Below are 25,937 nucleotides of genomic sequence, written 5' to 3' on the forward strand. Positions count from 1 at the left end.
AAAGAGGACACCACATTCTGGCCAACTTCTGTTTAGGATAAAGTGATCACTAAAAGTTCTACAATGATTTTGTGAAAACTTCTCCAGGGTTGTTGGAGGGGAGGCAGGTGTGTGGGGGGGGAAGGGGTAACTGGGTGATGGGCATTAAGGAGGGCATGTAATATAATGAGCACTGGGTGTGATATATGGCTGATGAACCACTGAACTCTACCCCCGTGAAACTAATAATATGCTCTGTGTTCATCGAATTTAAATTTTTTTAAATTAAAAATTTAAAAAATTTAAAAATTAAAATTAAAATTAAAAAAAAAAAAACAACTTCTCCAGTTTAAGGGAAGAAATTCCACTTAACCTAAACATACCCATTAAGCTCCACTCTAAGAGTACCCAGGAGAGAATCAAGGGTGCCCAGGAAAGTCCAGGAAAGTACCTCATTCTATTTGCATCCAATAAGACTTTAGTGTAGATGTTTAAACCAATGGTTTTCAAACTTCAGTTTGACCACTGAAACATAAAATTGGTTCAATGGATCATGGCCAGCATATTTTAAAAACAGAAGAGAATACAAAATAAGAGTAAATGCATTGCTTCATGTGACTTTTATTTTAGCCATTTACATGATGAGTGCACAAGTCCTGGTCTTGATGTGTGAAGATGTGGGTAATGCTCACAGCTCCTTGCTGTGGGTAGGTGTGGGGAATGCTGTATTAAGTCCCAGACCACAATCTGGAGGCCCTAAGGCCGAGTTCTGCCCACAGACATGTTTTGTTTGGCCCACACAAAGATTTTCTTGAAGAGAAAGTTGAATCATTTGCCAACATAAAAACATCTGGAGATTTTACATAAAAATTCCTACTTCTACTTACTCTTGAAAATCGGAAGCTCTGGCCGCTTGGCACATGTCCCTTCGTGAGAACTAGGTTGGAGCCACAGAGCAGCTTCTCTCTTTCGAGGGCTACACTGTCCAGTTTGCCCTAATCTTCAATCATGTGGGTCCCTGTCTGGCTCTTGGAGGCATCTGTATGTACAACTTCTAGGTCTGCCATCCTCAGCTCATTCTGACCCACAAAGCCCACTGTTTACCCTTCCTTGTGTCCAATGTTGTATTAAGTGGCCAACTAGAAGCTTGTGCCAAACTCAACTGGCTGTTCTTCCTCAGATAGAGGTTGTACTTCCTTGCCAATTTGACCATCTCTTTCTCATTTCCTCTTTAACCACTTGTTGCACTCCTATTCATCCTTCAAAGCCTAGCCAGCCATGACCTTGAGAGCAGAATTAATCACTCCCTGCACTGCGTTCCATGTTACTTTAACAGTTCTCCGTCTAATACATTTCACATCATACCATAACTACTTCCTTATGTGTCTCTGTTCCTTGCTAGAATATGAGTGCATTCAGGTCAAGAACTGTATTTTATTTGTTTCTATACCTAGACTGCTTATCTCTTATTGGATTCTGACCACACATTTAAGTAAGTATAACCACCTCCCCCACCAATACATATCATTCCTTCACATATAAGTTCATTCAACACCACTGAGCACTTACTATGGAGAAGACACTGTCTTGTGGAAACCAACTGAATCAAATACCATCCCTAAACATAAGAAACTTGTAGACCCCTCAAGGACAATCTTAAATATGCTTTCTAGACATCCCTTTTTTTTTAAAAATTTTCATATTGCTTTATTATTATAGTTAAAAAAACACACATCATATAAATTTATCCCCTTAACAAATTTTAAGTATATAGTATGGTATTGTTAACTGTATGTATATTGTAGTACAACAGATCCCTAGAACTTTTTCATCATGCATTGCTGAAACTCTATATTCATAGACAGCCTTTTAAAAAAAAATTCCTTTGAGACACTAACTCTTCCTTTGAACCCCCACAGAATACTGTTTATACCTTTTCTATTGCCTTATGTCTCCTTGATTTACATGCTCAGTCAGTACCCCTTTCTACGCTGGCTAATTCAATAACCTACTGAAGGTAGGAACTTTTCACTGTCTTAGGCTACCCCTAAAATGCCTTGCAGAGAGTAGACCTCCCAAAATCTACAATGTGATCATTAAACCCATTGCTATGGTTCATCGTTTCAGGTTGGGACCTTTACATATGGCAGAACTACTTGTGTTTTCCAGATGGGCAGGTAGAGCATAACTGGACTCCAGGATAGCAGATACCATGCCCACCACTGGTCCCCATTGGGGGGACCCTATCTAGACAGGGTTTCCATGAGTGGCACATAGACAGCAGTCCAGCAGACACTCATCCAACCATGGGTTACTTACAGGACCCTCAGTGGACCTGGGAACCCACAGCTCCTGCCATTTTTCTGAGGGGTACTCAGCTTGCTCTTCCATTTCCCATCAGACAGTCCAGTATGGAAGGATCTCGCTATCTTTTTCTATCATTCTGTTTTTCTTAATTTTTCTTAAACTTCTTTCTTTACAGCGCTTCAAATCATGAACAACAACAGAAAGAATACCACTAGACTATAAGACCAGATATAATGGTAGTGAGTAAAACACACCAACTATGAATAATATATTTTAGTTCCTCCAAGACTAAAGAGGGAGTTGTAGCCTTTGTGAGACAAGGTATCTACTGAAACCATCTTTCATCAAAGGATTCTAAAGAGCTCTCTGAACCCCAGTAAAAAAGTTCACCTAACCTTTCTAGAATTAGGGATGATGCCTAGAGAATGGCACATGTGAGCCTTGACTCCAAATGAGCGCTGCCTTCCCCAAGCCAGGCTGAGCCCCAGTCACAGCTGGGAAGAGGGGCTTTGTATCTTCACCCCACACCCACTCCCCACCACGCTCTGCACACCCAGTGTCCTATGCTGACAGCAGTCTCTGGCCACTCGAATCTCGTAGGAGGTCTGCTTTATTACAAACTACAGCCTCATTCTACACTGTGGGAGAGTCAGTGAAAACAATGCTCTTTGCTTCTCTGTGACATCTATGCATTGTAGACAAGATAAAGTCAGTCAAATGGAATGGAGAGGCTACTTACATAAAAGCTCTCACTTTTCTGCTTAAAGGGCTGATCATTTTACCCACAGAAACCATGGATTACCTAGACCATGTCAAAGTGTGGTCCCTGGACCAAGGGCATCGATGCTACCTGGAAATGGCTCGGAATGCAAAACCTCGGGCCTTTCCCCAGACCTACTGAATCAGAAACCCTGAGAGCAGGGCCTAGGTATCCGTGTTTTAATAAGCTCTCCAGGTGATTCTGATGCTTGCTGATGTTTGAGGGCCACTGCCCAGACACTAATTTCCCTGGAAGTGTTCAGAAATCCAGCATCTTCATGGTTAAGTCCAAGTATTCAAACAAGTCAGCCTGTTTGATTGCAATGGGCTAGAGACACAAGCCTCTTGGGTCCCCCCAGGGTACACTGGACCATAATAGCATGAATCATGTCGGTGTGAGCACAAATACAAGGTTGCAGAGAAAAGAGGTCATGCATACAAATATTCGCCCTCTCCAGTGTTAACAAAATTTGCCCTTGAATACACAGCTCCTGCCAATTTGGGATAAACATACCTCTCAGTATGAGTCACCATCAGACCAACACACAATGAAATAGGAAGCTGGCTGGTTTCTGCTGTGGTGTGGCCAGATCAGGCTCAACCACAATGAGAGAAATCTGCACCACTCACCGATCACTGAACCTTCGGAAAAGTTCTCTGGCTCTCTAATGCTGGCTCAGGAAAACACTCGGCATTTTGACTTCAGCATACTAGAGGCAAACTATACCAGGACTCTCTTTCTTGCCCCTCAAGGGCTGTGAATATGATGTCACAGAGGGGTCCTCTCCTTAAAGTGAATCAGATGCTGAGATTTTCTTCTTGGTAGGCTGAGTCTACCTTAGGATGTCTTTTCTGCCGGAACTTGGAAAAGTCAATTTGTTGTTGTGTAAAAGAGGGTTTCTGGGACGCAGTACAGGTGGTGTCATCCTTTCTGGTCACCTGACCAGGTCATCAGAGAGGCAAGAGGCAGGGCCACCTCTCAAAGTCTCCACCTCCAGCTTAGGTCCTCACTGTTTCCATGCTCTTGAGTTCACTCCCTCATCTACAATCGCTCCCAAGAGCTCCCAGTAAATTCAAGTCAGTATTCCTTCTCTCAGATTTACTTGGATATTCAGCCTTAACTCTAGTACAAATCAAGTCTTCTTTCATTTCTGGATGAACATTTTGTAGATGTCAGTGAGTAGATGGCAGGGAAAGGGATTAGTTTTCTAATGTGAAATTCTTTCCCTTAGCTTTGGAAATCCCGTTATCCAGACAGCCCTACTGTAATGCAGCTAAGCTGGGCATACTTCTGGTCAGAGGAGTACTTCCATCTGTAACAAAGTAAGAGCTATTCACACTTGGATTTTGTTTTCTCTCCCAAGAGGAGCCTGATAAAAACTGGAGCTCTCCCCTCCCTCCAAAGATGCAAAGTTCAGAACTGAGTTGTACCCATAAGTCACTAATCAAGACAATTTATTCTGAAACTTGTAGCATTACAGCATCTCTTTTAATAGAGAGCTTCTCTTCAGCCCTTCTTTAGGACGTCCTGGTTTTTTGTTATCCCTTGAAAAGCTTGGGGCTTTTGAGTTGAGGAAAAGATGAAGAACTAAGACAAGCCTGGGAGTGGGTAGGGCATGAAGCATTAATCTTGGAAGCACGGTTGGAAAAATGAATCTAGGAGAGGCTATTAGACACTAAAAAGGGGCCCGAGGGGCAACTTGGACATGTGGAATCATGACACCATGGAGAGATCCACTGTCCCCCCAAGGATGGAACAGAAATGGGTTTCAGTTACATCAGGCAGTGTGCCTGTACCTGAGTGGGTCGTGTCCGTGACTGTGTGGGTGTTGGCAGCAGTGGGATCGACGGAGGCAGACACCCTAAGAGGCAGCAACATTTCACACCTGGAAAGGCTGTTCTACAAGACTGGATAGGAAGTCAACAAACACTTGCGGAGAGAGCGCTTTCTTAAGTTGCACCAGTGACCCAACTGTTGTTTAATTTCCCTTGTGTTTACTTAGGTGGACAGAGTAATTCTAGAAGAATGTACAGAAGGGATGGGCCTTTGAGAAGCATTATAAGGAGGCTGAACTTGAGGTAGGTCTTTGACAAATGCAGAGAAGGAGAATATAGCTATTTCCCACGAGGATAGCAGGTGTAGCATGACGGGGGCTGGAGAGGGGAAAAACCCTCCAGGATAATTCAAACAGGACGAATGTGGGGCGAGGGGAGCAGCAGTACAATCAGCACAGACTGGGGACCTAGGTAGGCCTGCGTGGAAAATCAGCTCCTCTGCTTTCCAGCTTAGCGATCTCTGGCAGGTTTCTAAATTCCTCCAAGCCTCCTCTTCCTCATTTATTAGAGAGGAGGAACACCACTGACCTTGCTGGGTCCAAGATTAGAGACAAGGTATGTAAAGCTCTTAACGCAAATTCTCTCACTTTGTATGTGTTCAGTAACTGGCGGATTTAATAATAACATTGAAAATAAACACAAAATAAGATGGGCTTAGATAGCAGTGGGGTGGAGGTAAGCTCAGGACTTAAGGAATCCTCAATGATCAGCAGGAAGCCTTGAACTTTACCTTGTCACTCATCAAGGTTTTGGAGCTGGAAATATGATGACATCAGTGTCCTAAGAGGATTACTTTGGTGCCAGTCTGTAGGACACATTTGTGATACAATACACCACTGCTCTCAGCAGCTACTAAGAAATAAGATTGCCACGTGTGTGTGTGCGTGTGTGTGTTTCACCTGAATGTCAGGAGGAGATTGAACATCTCTCCCTTGAGGTTGGACTGGAATGAGTTTCAATGGATCCCACTTTTCCTTAAAAGCGAGTTGGACCATCCAACAGTTTCAACAATCTTCCAGGACACAGAACAAAACGAACAAAAAATGGTGTGCCCAAATGTAAAATCCTCTTTACCTTGATGCTGTCTCCCTCACAGCTAAATTCTTATTTTTCACATGGTTTCCAAACCATAAGTATCCCTCATTATTTAAATTAGGTGAGTGCTCACATAATTTAATCTCTAGTATTTCTTCTCGTTCTCTCTAATAAAAATAATAAATCCCTCTTGTACTTTTAAAGCTTGCACTAGAACATACACATAAGCTAGACAATTATAGCTTTTAAATGAGTATAGCGGGCCTCTGGAGTTTAGGTTGATGAGAGTGTATTCAGGAAGACAGATATTGACTGATAAACCCACAAAAGTCTCTCCTACTTATTTGTTACAGGATACAGCAAGGGTAACATGTCCTTGAACACATCAGAGAAATAACCGTTTCATCAAGATTCCTGGATCATTAAGTGTCTGTCCCTGCAAGGGGATGGGCGACGGGCTAGGGGAAGGAAAGATAGTGAGGGTCCGAATATGTCGGCAAATGTCACTCCACACTAGCAGAAGTGCGAGTTGCCAGCAAGCTTGCTTTCCAGTGAGGGCCAACCCTACAGCAGACAGATACATGCAAGAGAAAAGGACGCCTCAAACCAGTGTGAGCTAAGCCATCTCTAAGTGGAGAACACAACAGGGAATCCACGTCCCTCCTTCGCAAGGCCCCCCATGTTCCTCAGGAGAGAGGCTACCACGATCCGAGCCCGCTCAAGGGTGATCTGGGTCAGCTCCAGGAGGAAGAAGCAAGGCATCCCTGGGAGCAAGAAGAAATGGAGAGGACCAGAAGAGTCTCGGGATTGAGAAGACACAGGTTCAGGTCCAAGCTCTGAGCACAAGCCAATCTGTTTCAACTATGGAGAATCTGTGATGGGCAGATACTAAGGAAGCTGTGTGGTCAAGAATTACAGAGGGAGACACAGTGCGGCTGCGGGGAGGCTCACCTTCTAGTGAGACAGCCCGTGGATGTCGACCATGTGGCAAGTGCCATCACTGACCCATGCCCACCATCTGATGGGACACAGAGGATGAACACTGGGTCCAAGGAGCTGCCGCATGACCTTGAACAATTCACTTACCCTTTCCAAACCCCAGTTTTCTCATCTCTAGGGTGAATGCCTGGGTTACGTGCTCCCCTGGACCCCTCTCACTTTAAAAGCTCTGATGGAATTCCTTTCTTTCCACAGAAGCTCTTGTGTACCTGCCCCAAATCCTGCCTCCCCTTGTCGCTGGCTGAGGTTGGTGCAATCAGAGAGCTGGGACGCGGCAGCACGGACTGGCATAGACCTCAAAATAAAAAAGGAACAGCCTTTAATCAGTGGCTAAGGGCTAAGATAATTCTAGTATGTGACCTCTCAGTGGCCCATGCCAATGTTCCAGTTTGAGAGTGGCTACTGTGTTAAGAAGCAAATGTGAACCCAGGCGATCGGTTGGGGTTCTGAGGCATCTGCAGTGGCTTAGAAAGAGAGCTGCTCTTTGGGGAACCACTGATCTGTGATCTATCCACCATACAGAGCAAGTCTGGGGCTTCCCTGGGCCCCACGGGAATGGAATCAAGAAGTGGCTTTTGCAATTCCCTTTCCCATCATGCATAAACTACTTATACCGGGGACACAAACTCAAATCCATTAGCAACGGAGATCGGGGCTGGTTGTTCCAGTTGAGAAGAAGGTACGAATGAAGAGACATGGCCTTTATTAAATGTCAGCATCTGTATTTGTTATTCTGAGGGCTCCTGAAAATATCCCTAAAAGAGAGGGCATCAGTAGAAGCATCTATATGTACAACCAAACATTCCATTCAATTACCACTTACTCAGTGAAAGACCAAAGCGACTAATGACATGCTTACAAAAGATACACAGGAGCAGGATGGAGGGAGAAGAACCACATTTCTCTTTGTCCTAAGGTGCAGCCTTAGCACTGTGAGCGGTCACGATCCTATTTCTCCGGCCATCCATTAGTATAATAAAACCAAACTGAGTTTCCAGCAACAAGGATCAATTTGAGTTCAGCATGTTCACCCCCAAGTTCTTCCCTGTAGGGGCTTTAAGTGAAAATAGATACAAATAAATCACTGAAAGGATTCAAGACAGCCCCAAAAGAACAAACATCCGTGTTTATGGAGGAAGTTATGTCCCACAATAAGAAAGGGTGGCAGGATAAATCTAAGCTTACCAAAGAGCAAAATTAAAGGGTGGCTATTCACATTATAAAATCATGTGGTAGAAGTCCCTAAGACATATTATTAAGAGGAAAAAAAAATCAAGTCACAGAAAAATGATAGAACGATCTCATTTTTATACTCCTCCTGACTATCTGTCTTATTCCCGTCTAGAAAGATACACAATATTAACAATGTTATCTCTAGAGAGAAGGGGGAATTGAGGTCGGCAGGGTAGGAACAAGGGGCTTTCACTTTCTGCTCTCTGTTCTGCACACTTCATTCTAAGATATATTTTATATATTACTTGGATAAGTAAAATCAAGGACTGCTGTGTTTCTTTACATATTCCAGATAAACTAATAATTTAAACTATCATTCAATTCTGAAAGGTTTAACTCGCATTTCAGGACCACGCCCAGTTCATAAATAATGTACACCTGCGCAGAGCGCCCCACCCTCTCCCTTTTGGCATTCTCCTTGCCACTTGATTTGCCCCCTTTGACACACATCGCATCCTTTAAAAAGGTGTTTGGATGGGGCGATTAGGGATGCCGCCGAAATGCCAGGTGATCAAGACAGCACACCTGAAACCTGCAAAACAGCTCGCTTCTCTTTTCAGCCCATCCCAGCTGGGCTTGGGCATGTCCCAGAGCAGCAGAAACCTGGTAGAAGGACCCTTTCATTACACATCTTCATACACGGACTGATTGGAGCGGGGGTAAGGAAGAGAATGAAGGCTAGATGGGGGCAGGAAGGCAACTCTCAAACACAGCAAAAATTTCAAGATGCGATAATCAAAAGAGACACACATCCAGGAGCTCAGCTGTGCAAACACTCCAGAAATAGGATACGCTTCAGACGCCGCGGCTAAATTAGAGGTTCTTAATGACTTCACAATACGGAGGTTCTCGCACCAGGAATATGTCTGCCTGGCTTTCGATTGATCATCCCCCATTAGGTGGCGAGCCCTGCAGCACCATTGCAACTTCTGCAACGATGCACGGGGATCGATATTTATAATTACCTTTCTCCTTCACCATGGCAACCGGGTCCTCTGGCCAGCAGCGCGGAAGGAAAGAGGAATAAAGTCTAGGAGTGGGAGCGCTCCTGGGCGGACAGATCCGTGGCTGTAGACGCTGCGAGGAAAAGCCCGGGCATCCACTCGCGAAGTCCGGGGCTGCTTTCTAAAATCCCGCCCCCATCCCGGGGGGCCGAGCTCCGGTGCCCGCCCCGCGATCGCCGCCGAGTGGCGGCCGCGCCCAGCTCCGGGACTCTGCCCTTGGGCCGAAACCACTCGCTACAGCTGCTGCTATAACAAATGCAAAATTCCACTGTCCTAATCTCTGGTCACCGACACCACTTTGCATTCCTCGCACCAAGGCCGGGGAAACCGGCAACAGAACGCTCCCTCCCGGGGCCTGATAAATGATTGCCAGAAGAGGGGGGCCGAGGAACAGCCAAGGGACTGTTTCGATAAATAAAACTAGTCAATTGTTAGCTCATTAGTTTCCTATTACTTCTGCTCGCAATTCTTAGTCCAGTTTCTTTGGGACATGCTGAATAGATAAAATTAATCATAGTAGAAAAAGGAAAAAAATAATGCCAGTGACTCCAAGTTCATTTTCTTCAACTTCTGAGGATCAATTATAATGAATAACGATTGGCCTGGCGCTCACCTCCGCCCCCACCCGCCCCGCCCAACACGATTTTCCTGAATGGGGGTGTGTGTGGGGGGGGGGGGGGGAGAAGCCGGAGGGGACCAAGACAATTAGAGTCAGGCATGGAAGAGGATCTTTCAGGATTCAGTTCCTTCCAGGATCAAATTCAGGATCAAAGCAAAAATCTGACTTATCCAGTTAGGTAGGATTCTGACCGTCCACTTTCTGCTTCATTGGAATTTTCTGGACAAGCCCCTTGAATACATGCATGTATAAGGGAGGAACCCTAGCCACAAAAGTGGGGAGCAAACAGCTGTACCCGCACCACGCACCTCCCCCCCCTCCACCTGGGCGTAGCCACAGTGGCTACTGATAAGGCTTTTGATTTCTGACCCAGAAAGGTGGTCTCCGGGGAGCAGAGGACTTCTGGGTTCGCAAACCCCACGCCCACCCCATTTCAGCACCTGTCTCCCGAACTCAGATCATTCCGCCGGCCACACGTCACATACATCTACCACGTGGGAGAAATGTGATGCGTAAGAGACAAAAAGACAGCCGTAGCCCCGCTCCGGCAGAGCGGCAGATGGCCAACACATCTTTCCCAACCAGAATGCACAGCCAGTATTAGACTGTATTTATTGCAAATATTGTAACGTGTTGGGTCTGAGAAAACCAGGGTAACAGAAAGGAATGAAGTCAATGCACCTGCCTCATCTTTGACTGGGAGGTTGTTTATAGCCCCGAGGAGGCTCAGTGGGGGTGCGGAGGCCCTTTACTGCTGGTTTTCTGATGGGTAACAGTAGCAGATCTCAAGCAGCTGTGACATTCCTACATCGGTGACTCAGGGCTTTACTATTAATAGCTCGAGTGTCTCAGCCTGTAAGGGCCAAGTCCTGTCCAAACCCTGAATCGTCTTTTCTGTGAAACCTACTCGGCCCACACTGCTCCCTGCCCCCACTGTAGCCCCACAGGTCAGGTTTTTCCTAAGTCAGCAGCCAGCTGGAGCGTAAGTGCGAAAGAGCCTTGAAGCAGCTTTTCCAACCTCCATTCATACATACCAGCCAAGGGTTGGAGCAAGCCCGCAACTCGCAACTCCGCAACTCGGGAGAGATGGGCGGGGCTCAAGCGCATGGAGGGGACAAGCCCTTTAAGTTCCCAGATTTTCGTGCACTAAGACTGTACTCGTCTGCTTCTTCCACCCCTAATCACCCTCAGAGGTCATAAGGAGATGCTGACAAGCAGAATCAACCTCAGAGAAGTGGAATTAGTTTAGTGCTGTGAGCCTAGCAGGTGAATTTATTTTATTACCTTTTTGCTGCATGGGGGTATGAGGCACTTCTCTCCAAGGCTTTCGTGGTATTCAGCTCAAAGCTAAGGGAACCGAGCTCTCTCGTCTTTCTCCCTCCCTCCCTCTCCCAGTCGGTACATGACAGTAAAATATCGTTGGGTTTCTAGTCCAAATCCAATCCTATGTAAGTGTTCCAGATACTATAAATGCAATTAGCTCAATTTCTCTTTTACTCAGCATGACAATTTTTAATCCCGAGGTTTATTAACCAAAGTGGTCCCTTATTACACTTCCGAACAGAAGTGCACAGAAACCCTGATTTAGAAAGGCTCTCTGGCAGCTTTAGGGACTAAGCTCCTGGAGTGACAGTTGGTGGCTATTCATTTTTCAGAGAAGGCTTTTCTGAAGGAAAATACTACATAGTGGTTCAGAGAAATTCCCTCCCTCCTGCGTTTTCCATGGAAAGAATTTTCCTGCACCACAAAGTGAATGAGTCACCAGCATTTAGTTGCTAAATAACAGTCATATGGCTAAAGTTCTCCCAACAGTCAGACACTGCTACTTTAGGATAAAAGCATCCACTCGGCACTTTTAAGATAACCAAAGAGGGTATTACTAAAAGTTATTTTTGGAATGTGGGAGAGTAAAACTAAATTGTTTTTGTCTCCTTGCCTCTGGCTGAATAGTTCAGAGCTTAGAGAAAAGAACTAAAAGGTTGATATTTTCTACTTTTTTTTTTTACTTTACAGTGCAGCAAAATAAATCAAGAAAAATCTGAAAAATATAAGGTTCACAAGATGGCAGGGCTTTTTGTTCCTATTTTTAGAAATGATTTCCAAAGAACTTATCTCCATTTCATTCCACCCAAATGAGATAAGACTTCATAATACAGACACCAGCTCAAGGTTTTATTTGTCGTTTTATTCACCCACACTGACTCCCTGCCTCCCTTTTCTTTCACTCACAGACTGAAGTCAGGGCTGTCCACAAGTGACCGAAGGACAGGAACCATTTTGTGGGAGAGAAAAGCTTTGCTCGCCTACAGCTACTCTTGGCGAAAACTCAAGAGTACATCATTTCAATAGAAGCGAAGCCAATGGAAAGGGAAATGTTGCAACCAGAACAAGCCACCTCGCAGAGCCAAGCCACCTGGCAGAGCCCACTTCCTCGTCGTCCTCTCCCTTCCACAGATTGCCTACTGCTTGTGCACCTGTATGGCAGGAATTTCAGGACCCCTCCATCACTTCAGGACCCCGGGTTTCCGGGAATCACACATTCCGCGATGCATTTGGACTCACTGGCAAAAGTGCATGCAAAATCCTTTCTAGGGGAATTCAGCTGAAAGAAAACTCAAGAATGAGTTCCTTACTTGCTTTCTAGGTCATGCTTACATTAATCAACCTCACTGCAGACACGTCTGGAGCATCTACTGTGTGCCTGGTACTCCTGGGCTGGCATTCGAACACAAGAAGAGAGAAACCACTGCTTCAGAGTTACTTAACATCTGCTGGAAGGGATTCATACATGTGGATGTGCTCCATGAAATTAGGAAGGTGTTAAAGACAGCAGTAGGGTGCCATGGGTTCCAGGCATTGCTGAACCCCAAACTGGGAGCCGGGACAGGCTTCCAGGAGGAGTGAGAGGACAAGTAAGGGCTGCCAAGTGAAGAAAGGGGATAAGATCATTCATTCCAAGCAGAGGTCATGGGGAGCAAGAAGGTGTCAAGAAGCTCTTGGTTTAAGGTGCCTGGGTGGCTCAGTGGTTAAAGCCTCTGTCTTCGGCTCGGGTTATGATCTCGGGTTCCTGGGATCGAGCCCCACATCGGGCTCCCTGCTCGACGGAGAGCCTGCTTCTCTCTCTCCCTCTGCCACTCTGCTTACTTGTGCTGTCTCTCTGTCAATTAAATAAATAAAATCTTAAAAAAAAAAAAAAAGAAGAAGCTCTTGATTCATGGAGAAGAGGGAAAGGCTCGAGCTAAGGCCTGGGTCCTAGGTACCAGAGGGCTCTGAATGCCACACCAGAGAGGTAGGACCTTAGAACTGATATGGTTAGAGTCTCAAACCTGGGTTCCCATTTCTTTCCAAATTAACTTCAAAAGAATTTGGCCTCATCTCAAAGTCTGCTGCCATCTGATTCCAACGATATTGCCTCCTTCCTCCAAATTAGGGGGGTTGGTGTATGCAGGTCCAGAAGTATCTATGTATATTAGTTTATTTAAATATTTCCTTGATACCTGGAATAAAATGATAGCCATGTTCATCCCTTAAAATGTGCAGCACTTTAAGTAACTCCAGCCATCTGGGACTATAGTAATGGTTTCATACCCACCACCAAGCTGTGAGTTCCAAGTAGGGCTTCATGATTTTCTAGATCCCCAATGGTATAGTTTGCAGATCTCCAGGGATGAAAATAATAGGGATGCTTTAAATGCAGACCCCTGGTTCCCACCCAAGATCTGATGGTGCAGATTCTCTGCAGAGGAGGCTGGAGCTATGGCTGGCTCCTTGAGTCACTAAGGACCACGGGACCCGGCACACTGGCATGTAAAGCAGGAGGTGAATGAATAGGCGATGTCCCGGCACAGCTATACACCATGCTGCCACATCTAAAAAGCAACCCCTCTCAGTTGGCTAAAATAACAATCATCCGGACATTCACTGTGATCTTAATGGAAATTTACTGGAAGTGATGATTCCAGAGTTTCATATGGCCTGAGACAAAGTCCTAAATGTCTGAGCCGTCTTGATCCTACTCTCATGTCCTCAACGGAGAATTCCTAGGATTTTTTCCATATGAATCTCACGGAATCGATGCCCAGCAAAGTTCTTTTCCATGAATTCCTCAAGTAGAATCATTTCACATTTGTATGCAAAACTTTCCCCCACGGTCCTTCTCAGAAGCCAGATCTGAATTTAGACCTGAGTAATAGTTTGCAGCTTAACAACAATTATTAAGGTACATTTAGAACTTCCTATAAATAATCCACTAAAGATATAAACTGCAGAGTGCACATAAAACAAGCCATTTCCCTACATGAGTACTGGAACCTATTACCGGAATTCAAAGGATCTCTTGATAGTAGAGTTTCACGGATTTTAGCCTAATTGGAGGCATGTGAGAAGTTCACAAGAAATACAGAAATAGCTCTGAATTACTTGGGAAAAAGCCCTTTTAAAAAGCTTATTATTAGCTTTATCTTTTTTCTTTAATATTTTCTAGGTAGAAATACAGGTAGTGGGGAAGAACAACGGTCACTTTCTATCATCTGGAACTGGGATGGCTTCCCGAGCAACACTCCCTTCCTCCTGGTCCTTAGGGCCACCAGCACTCTGGGCTTGACTACAGGGCAGTGAAAATTTACATATTTATTTTTGCCAAAGGCTCAGGGCTTTCTGAGGGAAGGGATCACATGTGAGTATCTGTATCCACACAGTGATAGGCACAGAGTAGGAATGCAACATTTGATGAATATTAACAATAAATGTCCCTAGCTCATCATAGTAAGTCAAAGTACCAGATAAGGGTTCACTTTTATTTTTTTCATTTTTTTTATAGTCAAATAGACTGATTTAAAAATCTAGCTCAAATAAAATAAAAGTAAATTCAGTATCATCTGTAAGTCAATTTAGCAGTTGCTTAAAAGGATTTGTGAAGATGCAAACCCGTAATTCACCTTGTAGAAAAAGCAAGCTGAAAAGAAATGTCACCAGGTCGGCGTCTGGACAAACCCTCAGGACTACTTAGTCACCACCTACAGAATGTTTACAATGTGTCCGCCACTATTCTAGTCTGCTTGCTTTTGTCATCGCATTTAATCCCCATACCAACTGGATGAGAGAATATTATCCACACACAAGGAAAGATCCCAAACCATAGGCCCTCTCTTTGCTCTGTTGGGCCTTCCCTTTCATGGAGGTCATGAAAGAGCCTCTCCTTCTCTGTACATGCTCCCACCCCACACACACCCATACTCTCAATGTACGCTGACTTCTTTGGCATTTCCAAAACACCTGGCACAACAGAAATGATGTTGCATTTTGCCTTCTTTGTATAGAACAATCTTCTCTTGATACCTTATCCTTTGTTAGTTCTTGGACTTCTTATGATAGGTCCTGATAGGTAAACAGGTAAACAGCATCATAACCTTGACCTGTTGCACTCGTCCTTGGCTGGATGAGGGAGGATGGTATACCAGATCTACATATCACATCTTTTTTTTTTTTTTTTAAGATTTTATTATCTGTTTGAAAGAGAGAGACAAAGAGAGCCCAAGTAGGGGGAAGGGCAGAGGGAGAGGGGAGGAACATCCCCACTGAGTGGGGAGCCCGATGTGGGGCTTGATCCTAGGACACTGAGATCTTGACCTGAGCCGAAGTCAGATGCTTAACAGACCAAGTCAGTCAGGTACCCCCATATCACGTCTTTTAAGATACCTTTCAATCACCCATCCTCTGGAATCCTTCTCAAGGACTAGCATTTCTATGGTTTATGTAGGAAGAGAATTTTAAAAATTGGGGGAGTTGGATCAAAGAATTGTTGCAGGGTTTGCAAAGCCTGCATTCACCCCCCTCATTGAGCCTTACAACTCTAATTATGCCCACTCCCACTCTGGCACACTCCCAGAAAATAACTTTTCTCTCATTATCCCTTCACATTTCAGCCGTCTTCTGTGGGACAGGCCAAAGGAAGCATGTCACATGCACAGCCATTAGCGCATCTGCTGCCCCCAGAAGGGCAGAACTGTCACCCAACACACGTCTCAGTGGGTTTCTCCAGTTCTTGCTGCAAGAAGAGAAGGGGCTGTGCACCCAGCACTGTTTGGAAAACACTGTAACATGTGGGAAAAAATAGGCATCAATTTCCTATAAGATGTATATGTCAGAGGGAAAGTAAGTCCTAAGGCAGACTTGTCCAAGGTTACACAATTACTTAAAATGGGTCAAAACTCCTGATGGCGGGGCATCTGGGTGGCTCAGTGGGTTGGGCCTCTGCCTTCGGCTCAGGTCATGATCTCGGGGTCCTGGGATTGAGCCCCGCATCTGGCTCTCTGCTCAGCGGGGAGCTGCTTCCTCCTCTCTCTCTGCCTACCTCTCTGCTTACTCGTGATCTCTGTCTGTCAAATAAATAAATAAAATTAAAAAAAAAAAACCTCCTGATGGCTTCCCTCTACTCTACCCAGTGGTTATGCCACTCTGTCACACTGGTCACACAGGCCTCCTGATCAAGCACAGCCAGGGTTTGAACCCCAGCTCCACCGCAGGCTGAGAAACCTTGGGCCCATTTGCTGTCCCTGGCTTTCAGCAGTCTCCTCTGTGAGTGGTAATAATACCCTCCAGTTGTGAGGCGGTGGGGACTGCATGGCTTCAAGGGCGTGCAGCCCGTGTGGTTACACAGGACCATGCTCAGAAGGGCCTTCCACTTGGTTTAATGCTTTGCTCTTGTCCCACTGGTATTTGTAAGAATTTTATCTCTGAACTTGTGTTTTGTAGATGACATCCACAGGGACAATGGAGCTTGCCTGTGAGCAGATGAGACAGAGGCAGATGTGTGACGTCATTCCTGCCGCCCATTTGCAGATGGTGTTGATTGGGTGCCATGAGCACAGAACTCCAGTGGACCCAAGATGCACGCGGGGAGCAGGGAAACTCAAGGTGAGCACAGTTACGTCTACCACTGAATAGACGGGGTGCTGAGAGGGCAATTTCCATTCAAATTGGAATACTTGCTTGAAATCCATAAAGAAGGCAGTGGTGATCCAGAAAACAACCAGCCAAGGAACCCTACCCTATCCTTTCTGACTCATGTTACCTCCTTGTATCAGCCAACCACTTACATTGACAATGATGACATAGAAGAAAGGGAAGGGCAGGACAACCCACTGCTCCTTTCCGGCTATAAGGAAGCAAAGACAGGGAGCCCGGCAGAATGTGCGTGCATCAAGAGGCAAAATTAAAATAATTGAGTTAGCTGTGTGTATATTTCCCTCTTCTTTATTTTATTTATTTATTATTAAATAAACTTAAGTTTATTTAATAATAAATATATTTTAAAATAAAATAAAATTAAATTAAATTAATATTTATTTATTATTCTTCTTTATTTCCCTCTTCTTTATTTTACTTTTTTTTAAAGTTTTTATTTATCTATTTATTTGTCAGAGAGAGAGAGAGCACGTGCGAGTGAGCGCACAAGCAGAGGAAGGGTAGAGGAGGAGGGAGAAGCAGGCTCCCTGCTGAGCGGAGAGGCTGATGTGGGACTCCATCCCATGACCCTGGGACACAACCTGAGCCGAAGGCAAACACCCAACTGACTGAGTGACCCAGACATCCCCCACTCTTCATTAAAGAATAAAATGCATATGGATCTACAGTCTATGAGATGGTGTAATTTCAATGATTCCACATATGAGCTAAACACTCTTCTATTTGCATTCAAAATGAGCACCGCACAATATAAACATGAACGGTCCAATTCATGTTAAAAATTTACAATTTTACTTTAGGGGGTCCTGAGTAGTGCAGTCGGTTGGGCTGCCCACTCTTGGTTTCAGCTCAGGTTGTGATCTCAGAGTGGTGAGATCGAGCCCCACGTTGAGCATGGAGTCTGCTTCAGATTCTCTCTCTCTCTCTCTCTCTCTGCCCCTCCCACTCATGCTCACTCTCTCTCTCTCTCAAATAAATAAATAAAATTTTACTTTACATGGGACATTTAATAGTAAATAAAAATACTATGACAAGGTGAGAAAATGAGTGTGGAATAATATATTTCAGTACCTTATTTTTTAGGATTTTATTTATTTTTATTTGAGCACAAGAGTGAGAGCACACAGAGGGAGAGGGAGAAGCAGACTCCCCACTGAGCAGGGAGCCTGATGCAGGCCTTGCACCCAGGACCCCGGGATCATGACCTGAGCTAAAAGCAGATACTTAGCTGACTGAACCACCTAGGCACCCCTATATTTTAGCACCTCTAATGATATTTGATTTCTGCACTTTAAACAAGGTGCCCCACATTTTCCTTTTGCACAGGGCCCTACAAATTCTGTGCCAGGCAAAGGGTGAGGACGAGAGACGCTCGGTATGAGATGAAATTGCCCCACACCGAACCCCAGTACAAGGAAAGGCAATAACCATTGTTAGGGTCTAGCCTCTTACTGCTTCATCAGTTTACAACAAAATAGGATAGACTTGAAAATGGTAAAATCCCAGTTTTCAAAACCATTTTAGGATATCAGGAGCCTTTCGAAAATACTGAATCTGGGGGACTTAACTTATAATGCCTTGAAGAATTTTAGTACCTCTTGATACCTAAGTATATGACCTTTGCTGCCATCTGAGAGAAGGCAGGCGACGCCCACCATTAAAGTGAGAATGGATGTTAGTGTCAGGAAAGCTTCCCAGGAAGACAAAGGTATTCTCCTCCACCCACTCACTCACGCAGCAGGTTCTGACTGAATGCTTACCGCGTCGGACCCTGTTGTAGGTATTGGGAAATCTTTGCCGGATGGAGCTTACTCTCCAGTTGGGGGGAGGGTTGCTGATATAATAAAACATATAAGTTAAAAAATACATAAATGATAAGAACTCTGGGGGGGGGAAATCAAGGCTGGAGAAGAACGTGTTGGGGGAAGGAACTGGGGTGTTAAGCAGGTGGCTCAGGAGAGCCTCCTTGAGAAAGTGTCATCTGAGTAGGCCTGATGGGGTTGGGACTGTGAGCAGTGTGACATCTGCGGAAAGAACACCCGGGACAGCGGGAATGGTAAGAGTGAAGGTCATAAGGTGAAGCTCACCCTGTGTGTTCAAGGCCCTGTGGGGGCCAGTGAGGCTGGAGGTGCTGGGGTCCGCAGGTCCTGGCAAAGACCTTGGGTTTTATAAGTGAGTGAGGCAGGAAGCCCCTGGAGGTTCTGAGCAGAGAAAGGTGAACTATCTGATGGCCATTTCCTGGCCAGGATTGTCCTGGCTTCTGTGTGGTGACCAGAGGAAAGGGGAGGGGGCAAAGATGCAGAATGTTGCATTGATGCATGAAATTAAAAAAAAAAAAGAGTTTCAGAGTGAGATGAAGACAGGACAAAATGAGATGAAGGAAAAGATGGTAGAAATAAGGAATGAATGCTGCAGACCAAGATAGTATCAATAGCAATAAATGAAACACCAAAGGACAGAACAGACACTGATACAATATCCACTTCTTAGCATAGGGAAAGGCTTGAACTGATCTCAGTGAATGCAGAACAAAGCACCTAAAACAATGAGAGAAAGTCAATAGATGTTCAAAATAAAGGAAGACTTTAAAAAAACCCTTATGTCCTAGATGTGGAGAGCATAGAAAGCAGAAGACATATTCAAAGATTAACCCACAAGGACATCCCGAGGGGCGCCTGGATAGCTCAGCCAATTTAGCGTCTGCCTTTGGCTCCGGTCATGATTCTGAGGTCCTGGGATCATGCCCTGTGTCAGGCTCCCTGCTCAGCGGAGAGTCTGCTGCTCCCTCTCTCTGTCCTGTGCTCGTGCTTTCTCGCTCTCTCAAATAAATAATAAATAAATAAAATCTTTTTTTATAGGTTTATACTTGCAGGTTTATCGAGTATAGATATAATATTTTGGCAAAATTTGACAGAGGATGCTAAGTCCAAGTCCTAGCCTGAGCTTCTGAATGTCAAAGGGTATCATTCCCCATTTTTCCAGGCAGAAAAAACCTGCAACCCAGAAAAAGAGAAAAGCTCAGGCTCACCTCCGACTTCTCAACAGTAACACTGATGTGTAGAAGACCATGGGGCAATACTTGGAAGTCTCGAGAAGGAAAGGTTCCCAAGAAGTTTACATGCAGTCAGAATGTTCAGACAGGCAACAGGCAAACCACCACAAACACAGGGTGCTCAGGAAATACACCTCCACACACCCTTCTTGGGAAAACCATTTAACAACATTGGCTCGGTGTGAATTCTATTAAATATGGATCTGATACCCCAGCTACTGGGTTCTGGTTCTAGAAGAAAATGGGAAGGTCCTGAGCAAAGAAGGCAAAGAACAATGTGAGAACAACACCATGACTGGCAAAAATCAGGAGATGGGTGGGAGACAAGGCCCAGAGGGCTACTGTTCTGGTTTTCACAGCAGGAAGACAGTGACCTGCACCAGACCAGCCAAGCAGCTCAGTGTTGGCGTCTTTTAGAAGAGTCTGAAAGCATACCACCCAGTTGCTCTGTCTTTGCTGAGAGCTGAGGCTCAATCTCATGACTGTCTTAAACGTCCACTCTTGTTTCTTAGACTTAAGGCAAATGTATCTCTGGCATTCTTTAAGAAAAGGGAAGTGACATACATTTGCCTTTTTATTGCTTTTTTTTTTCCAGATTCTTAGTTCAAAAACTGAAATTGTTACTACTTTATTTATATCTAGGATTTCCACAGCATCTTTCCTCCAGAAAGATGATACACTGGTTCAAAGGATAGCCACATAGGTTTTTTTTTTTTATCTTTATAGTTATTTAGTCTGTATATTCATGAAAATGCCACGAAATTCCTCAAGACAAGACTTTCTCTTACCAACACAGAGTCACGTCCAGGTGTAACTACATGCCTTGGGGGACCCTGCCCCATCCATTCCTCTTCTGTTCCCATTCTCCCCCTCTTTGCATAGGTACTGAGCCATATGACTTCTTGCCTTGGCCATGGCTGGCTGGGTCATTAGTAGACCCTGGAAGGCGGGAGGGATAGGAAAACTCGTACATCAGCCGGCCAAACACTTACAGTTTATATTCTGTCTTGAAAAAGATGAGCGGGACCAACTAGGTTTTCACTCTTGGGAATCTGAACTAAAACACATAGAGAAAAGTCCCAGTCAGTGGTGGGTACTTGTATTAAAAGGTCAAGTAAGTCCAGGCAAGGGGTCCACCTTAACAGAGCCATGTGGATACCAAAATTCTGAGGGGTACAGTGTCAGAGGAAGCCAGCTGAGAGGGAAGCGAATAGGATGTTCTCTAAAACTGAACCGATGGTCCTGGAGGGGACTGGAATTTTATACTTCTGGAGACCTGGCAGTTCAGCATTTCCTGGGTTCCTATGAAACTTCTTTATGTTCTTAGACTATCCTTTCTCCCCTCCTTTGTTTGCTCGTATCTCCTCGTCATCCACTTCTACAATTCAAACCTCATGATGGGTGAGTTAATGCACCTGGAAGCTGTTTCCAGGCAATGACAGGTGGGGAGGCGGCAGGCAGATCAATGCCCCAGCTGGGATATCTCTAAGGCACAGTCTGTCTACATTATCTCCCCGAGTTCCCAAGGAGTTCAGTTTGGGCTGCCTGGATAGCCTTGGGTAACTAGTTTGATAATTTACCTTTTATTAGCTTCACTCTCCTACCCGTGTTTCCTGGGATCACCTCCTAAATAAATAACTTGCCCTCAAATCCTTGTCTTGAGGTGTGCTTTGGGTGGGTGGGTGGGGGTGTTCAAAACAAAAGAGAACCTAAGTTATTCATATTTTTATGACACAAAAGAAAGACAAATTGGTCTTGATCCTCTGATCACTTTTGACCAGTCCTTTACTTTACATCAGAGACAGATTCTAAAGAGAACAGATTCTTCTTTCAAGAGAATCGGTGACTCACTGGAACGTTTTTCTGTACAGACATAAAGGAATTTGTACGCATACACTGTGCTAATGTGCTTCTTCCTTTAGAATATGTAAACGAACCTACTTGCATGAACTCCGGTACCAGGTGTGAGAACTAACCACCGCCTCAGAAACAAACAGGGCCCCCAAATGTCTGTTAGCCCACAGTTCTGTTTTAGGGGGAAGGATGTGACTTACAACCTTTTTTGAGTTCTACGGTAATGAGTCATTTTATAATGACGCCCTGTTGCGTTTACGTATATCCATGAGATTTCTTTCAGGACTTTTAAGCAGACAAACGTTTGTACAATCCAATCAGAGACTGTGCTGGTATTACAATAGGCCATGTGTCAAGTTGGCTGTATTGCTGAAGAGGTAGAGAAGGTAGTTTTGTTCCCTCCCTTCCTCCCACTCCCCAGCAAGCTAGAGAACACACCACATACATGTTGGATTTGTTAGGGTTTGCGAAGATCAGGAGGAGGACAGGAAGAGAAATATTTAGAACTTCAATCATTCTTGGTTTTGGATCTGGTTTACACAGTGTAGTTTTCCCCTTCCTGAATAAAATGCACTCAGAGGGCTGAGCCTTTCGCAGTAGGCTTTGCTGGCGATCACGTTCACACACAGGAAAAAGCACAAAAGCCCCAAGAATGGCAGTAAGCCGTAGCATCATGCCGCTGAAAGCAAAGCGGGCAAAAATCAGGGAATCATGAAAAGAAATGAATGACAGTTGACTCATTAATTGTGTTCACAGATATTCACTGAGCATCTACAATTATGCGTAACATCACCACTGAGAGGCTGAAAGTGAGTTAGAGGTTAAAGATGTCTAGTAAGCCTTTGGTGGGCTTATATTCGAGTACGGCGAACAGCGCAAGTACCTGAATCACGCTAAAGAAGGAACAAGGCGTTGGAAGCAGAAATATCGAGAAAATGCTACAAAGGTTTGAGGGAAGAAATACTTGCTGCCTTGGGCTCACCCCTTCTTGCCAGCTGCTCAAACAGAATATGACCTAGATCGTTCCTGGTACCTAGACTGAAGCTAACCAAACATGTGTTAGAACCAGCTTCTTGTATTCTCTTTAAACTCTTAAAACAAATCAATTTACCACAATCTACGTTAGCACAAGTTCATTTGAAGTATTACGAAACAAATTAACATCACATGGTCTTTTTGTCAAGAATAATCCTGGACCTATTGATGACCTTAACAATAGGCAGCAGGTCTGGCTCCCCAGTGATTACAGACTTGGACCGCACCCTTCAAGGACAGGTCCTTGCCCGAGGAAAAGATAACAGATGGGCATATCCAGCTACTTACTAGAATCACATGATAGCACTTCAGGGAAAAGGGTGATATGAAACAGAACTGGGACCTGTCCCACAAGAGGAGCAAGTGTTAAACATGCCAGAATATTCCGGTGATGTCAAAAATGACCTTACAACATGATCTGAGTAGTGACGGACAGAAAGGGGGAAGGGTGGGTGCTGGCGGTGGCCCCAAGTATTGGGCTCTTCGTTCCAAGCTTATCTTCCTCCCATGGGGACCCATTTTCTGTCAAGAGAGTTCTCCCTCTCCACTGGGCCGCACACAGACCTTTGTGAGCTGGATTTTTCTGAGCACTGTGAGTCAGATCAGTTCTGACGTCCTCTGATTCATTTCAGTTGCTATCTCTGGCTACAGAACTTAGATGAGGAAAGATCTCAAAACATCAATCAAACAAAACTTGGGGGGCACCTGCAGCACAATAAGGAAACCAGCCAGTTACTGTCTCAGAGTAAAGGTCCTCTCTTCCCGTACATAATGCGTTTGCAGACCTTTAAGTAGCAGGGATATTAGGGCCAAGATCCGGGATGTAAACAGATGTGAAGGTCCAGGTGGGATTTTTTATTTTACTGAAAACTGGCTATTCCACTTTTGAGGAAGAGCTTGGACTTTATTTAGAATTGTATTAAGTGCTATTTTAATGCAAAATAGTGCAGTCACTGGGGAAAATGGCTTGGCGGTCCCTCAAAAAAGTTAAACATAGAGTGACCATATGACCTAGCAATCCCACTCCTAAGTACATACCCATGAGAATGGAAAACACATGTCCATACAAAAACTTGCACTCGTATGTTCATAGCAGATTCATAACGCCCCCAAAGCAGAAACAACTCAAATGTCCGTCAATATTAACTGAAATGTGACCTATCCATAACATGAGACATTGTTTGGCCATAAAAAGGAAGAATGAGGTACAGACACGCGCTGTGACGCAGATGAACTGCGAAAATACTCAGTGAAAGGAACCAGACACAAACGGCCGCATGTTGTATGATTCCAATGCTACGAAACTCCAAAAGAGGAGAATCCACAGAGAGAGAGACAGAAAGTGGATGGGGAGCTGCCAGGGGCTGGGGGTGCTGATAACAGGACGTGACTGCCAATGGATACAGGGTTGTTTTGGGGGGTGATAAAATGCCCTGGGACTAGACAGACAGGAATGATGGTTATAGAACCCTATGAGTATACCAAACCAGCCACAGAACTGTCCATGGTAAAATGGTATGTTTTTATGGCGTGTGAATTATATCTGAATTTTTTAAATGTATGAAGTGCCTTTATTTATCAAGCAGAGTTATATGCTGGAGAAACAAGGCCACATTCCTGCTCGTAGGAACCTTACTACCTGGTAGGGAGAGACATGTAGACACATGTGTCCATCTGTGATTCAGCAAATGTGTGGGACAGGAAGGGCCCCCACAGAGGGCGAGTCTGGAGAGGCTTCCCAGCAACGTTTCACCTGAGCCGAATCTCAAGCTAAACAAAACAGTATGGAGAACGCTTTGATCTTCTTTTCTGCAGTGCTAATGGGGGAGAAAGAAGCCTGATCTTTCCCACTTCTAAATGATATGACAGACCCTGGGAAAGTCATTTTACTTCTCTAAGCCTCAAATCTCCCACTCCCATAGGAGGGTGTTGATACCAAAGCTTTATTTCTACCTTGAAGAAACATCTAGAATTCTAAGGCATACCATAGTCCATCCAGAGTTCTAGCATATTTAAATTTGAAGGTCCTATGAATTCTGATTCTGCAAAGGATTCCTCGAATGCATTCTGGGTGCTGTGCCTTCTGAAGGCTGAGGAAGGAGTCCTCGCTCTTCTGGCTGCGGCTACATCCTAAGGGATAATGTGCACACGCTATGCTACCTTACCATTGGCAGCCTTTGTCTTGCATCCCAAGACCATTCCAGACTCATTCATGTCCGACTCACTCAGTTAACAGGAGTCTATATTCCTGAGCCCAGGGTCATATCCCAAAATAATTAGAATCAAATGATGTTAAATTAGGGGTTTCTGTAAAGGTAGCCCATTCTTAGTAAGAACCTTTTTAAAACTATTTTTAAAGCTAGGATAAAAAAAAATTTTTTTTAAGTTGGGATAAAAACAATGACAGACAAATTTAAACGGACTGCCTTACCCTCTGACTTTAAATAAGATTAGTTTTTTTAAAAAATATCTATTTACTTATTTTAGAGAGAGAGAGAGCACAAGTAGGAGTAGCAGAAAAAAGGAGAGAATGTCAAGCAGACTCTGCATGAAGCATGGAGTCCAAGGTGGGGCTCGATCTCACAATCCTGAGATTACCACCTGAGCCGAAACCAAGAGTCGGATTCTTAACCAACTAAGTAAGATCAGTTTTTAAGCATATATAATTAAAACTGGTGGAGCATTTCAGCTTTTTTAGTCATTCAAGGAAGTAAATTAGATGGGAACATTTCCTTTGAAAATAGTTACTTATCCACATTCCTGGACCCAAATAAATAAATAAATAACAAAGAAACAAAATAACAAGGTTGGACTAAGCAGGGTCAGGCAAGGAAACCAAGTGAAAACGTCTTCTATTTTTTGCTTTCTCTTTTCTTATTGTTGAGATATTTCCCTTCTGTTCATATTTTCAGGATACCTTCTCTGTTTTCTACCCCTTTCCTTCCTTCGAAAACTAACGGTATTTGTTACATAACCATTTATTTGGATTCTCCTACTTTTGGGGTGGAGGGAAGCAGAAAGCGGGGGCACACTGACTGAGAACCTACTCTAACCTATACTAAATGCTGATATATTTTCTTCTTCTATATCTATGTTTTCTTTCAGTCCTCATAAATTACTGTACCATCCAAATTCGACATGTGATAAAACCAAGGCTCAGAGATATTAAGTAACCTGTCCAGGTCACACAGCTAATAAGGAGTGGTGCTAGAGTTTGAACTTGGCGGGGTGGTCTGACCCCACAGCCCGACACTCAGAG

At 44.4% G+C, this 25,937-nt stretch overlaps 1 protein-coding gene across 11 annotated transcripts in view; it reads right to left on the reverse strand.

Moving 5' to 3' along the window:
- The window catches only part of ABLIM1 (actin binding LIM protein 1), a 305,845-nt gene that overhangs the window by 171,622 nt on the left and 108,286 nt on the right, over positions 1 to 25,937 (reverse strand). Inside the window, exon 1 of one of the 11 annotated variants that reach the window (XM_046027512.1) lies at positions 9,114 to 9,268. The exons of the other annotated variants lie outside the window; for them this stretch is intronic. Coding sequence (XP_045883468.1) covers positions 9,114 to 9,129 — 16 coding nt within the window. The 5' untranslated portion in view covers positions 9,130 to 9,268. Of the gene's footprint in view, positions 1 to 9,113; positions 9,269 to 25,937 lie in introns of those variants that run through there. 11 annotated transcript variants of the gene reach the window in all.

Source organism: Meles meles, chromosome 13 (genome assembly GCF_922984935.1).
Source record: "Meles meles chromosome 13, mMelMel3.1 paternal haplotype, whole genome shotgun sequence".
Lineage (NCBI taxonomy): Eukaryota > Metazoa > Chordata > Mammalia > Carnivora > Mustelidae > Meles > Meles meles.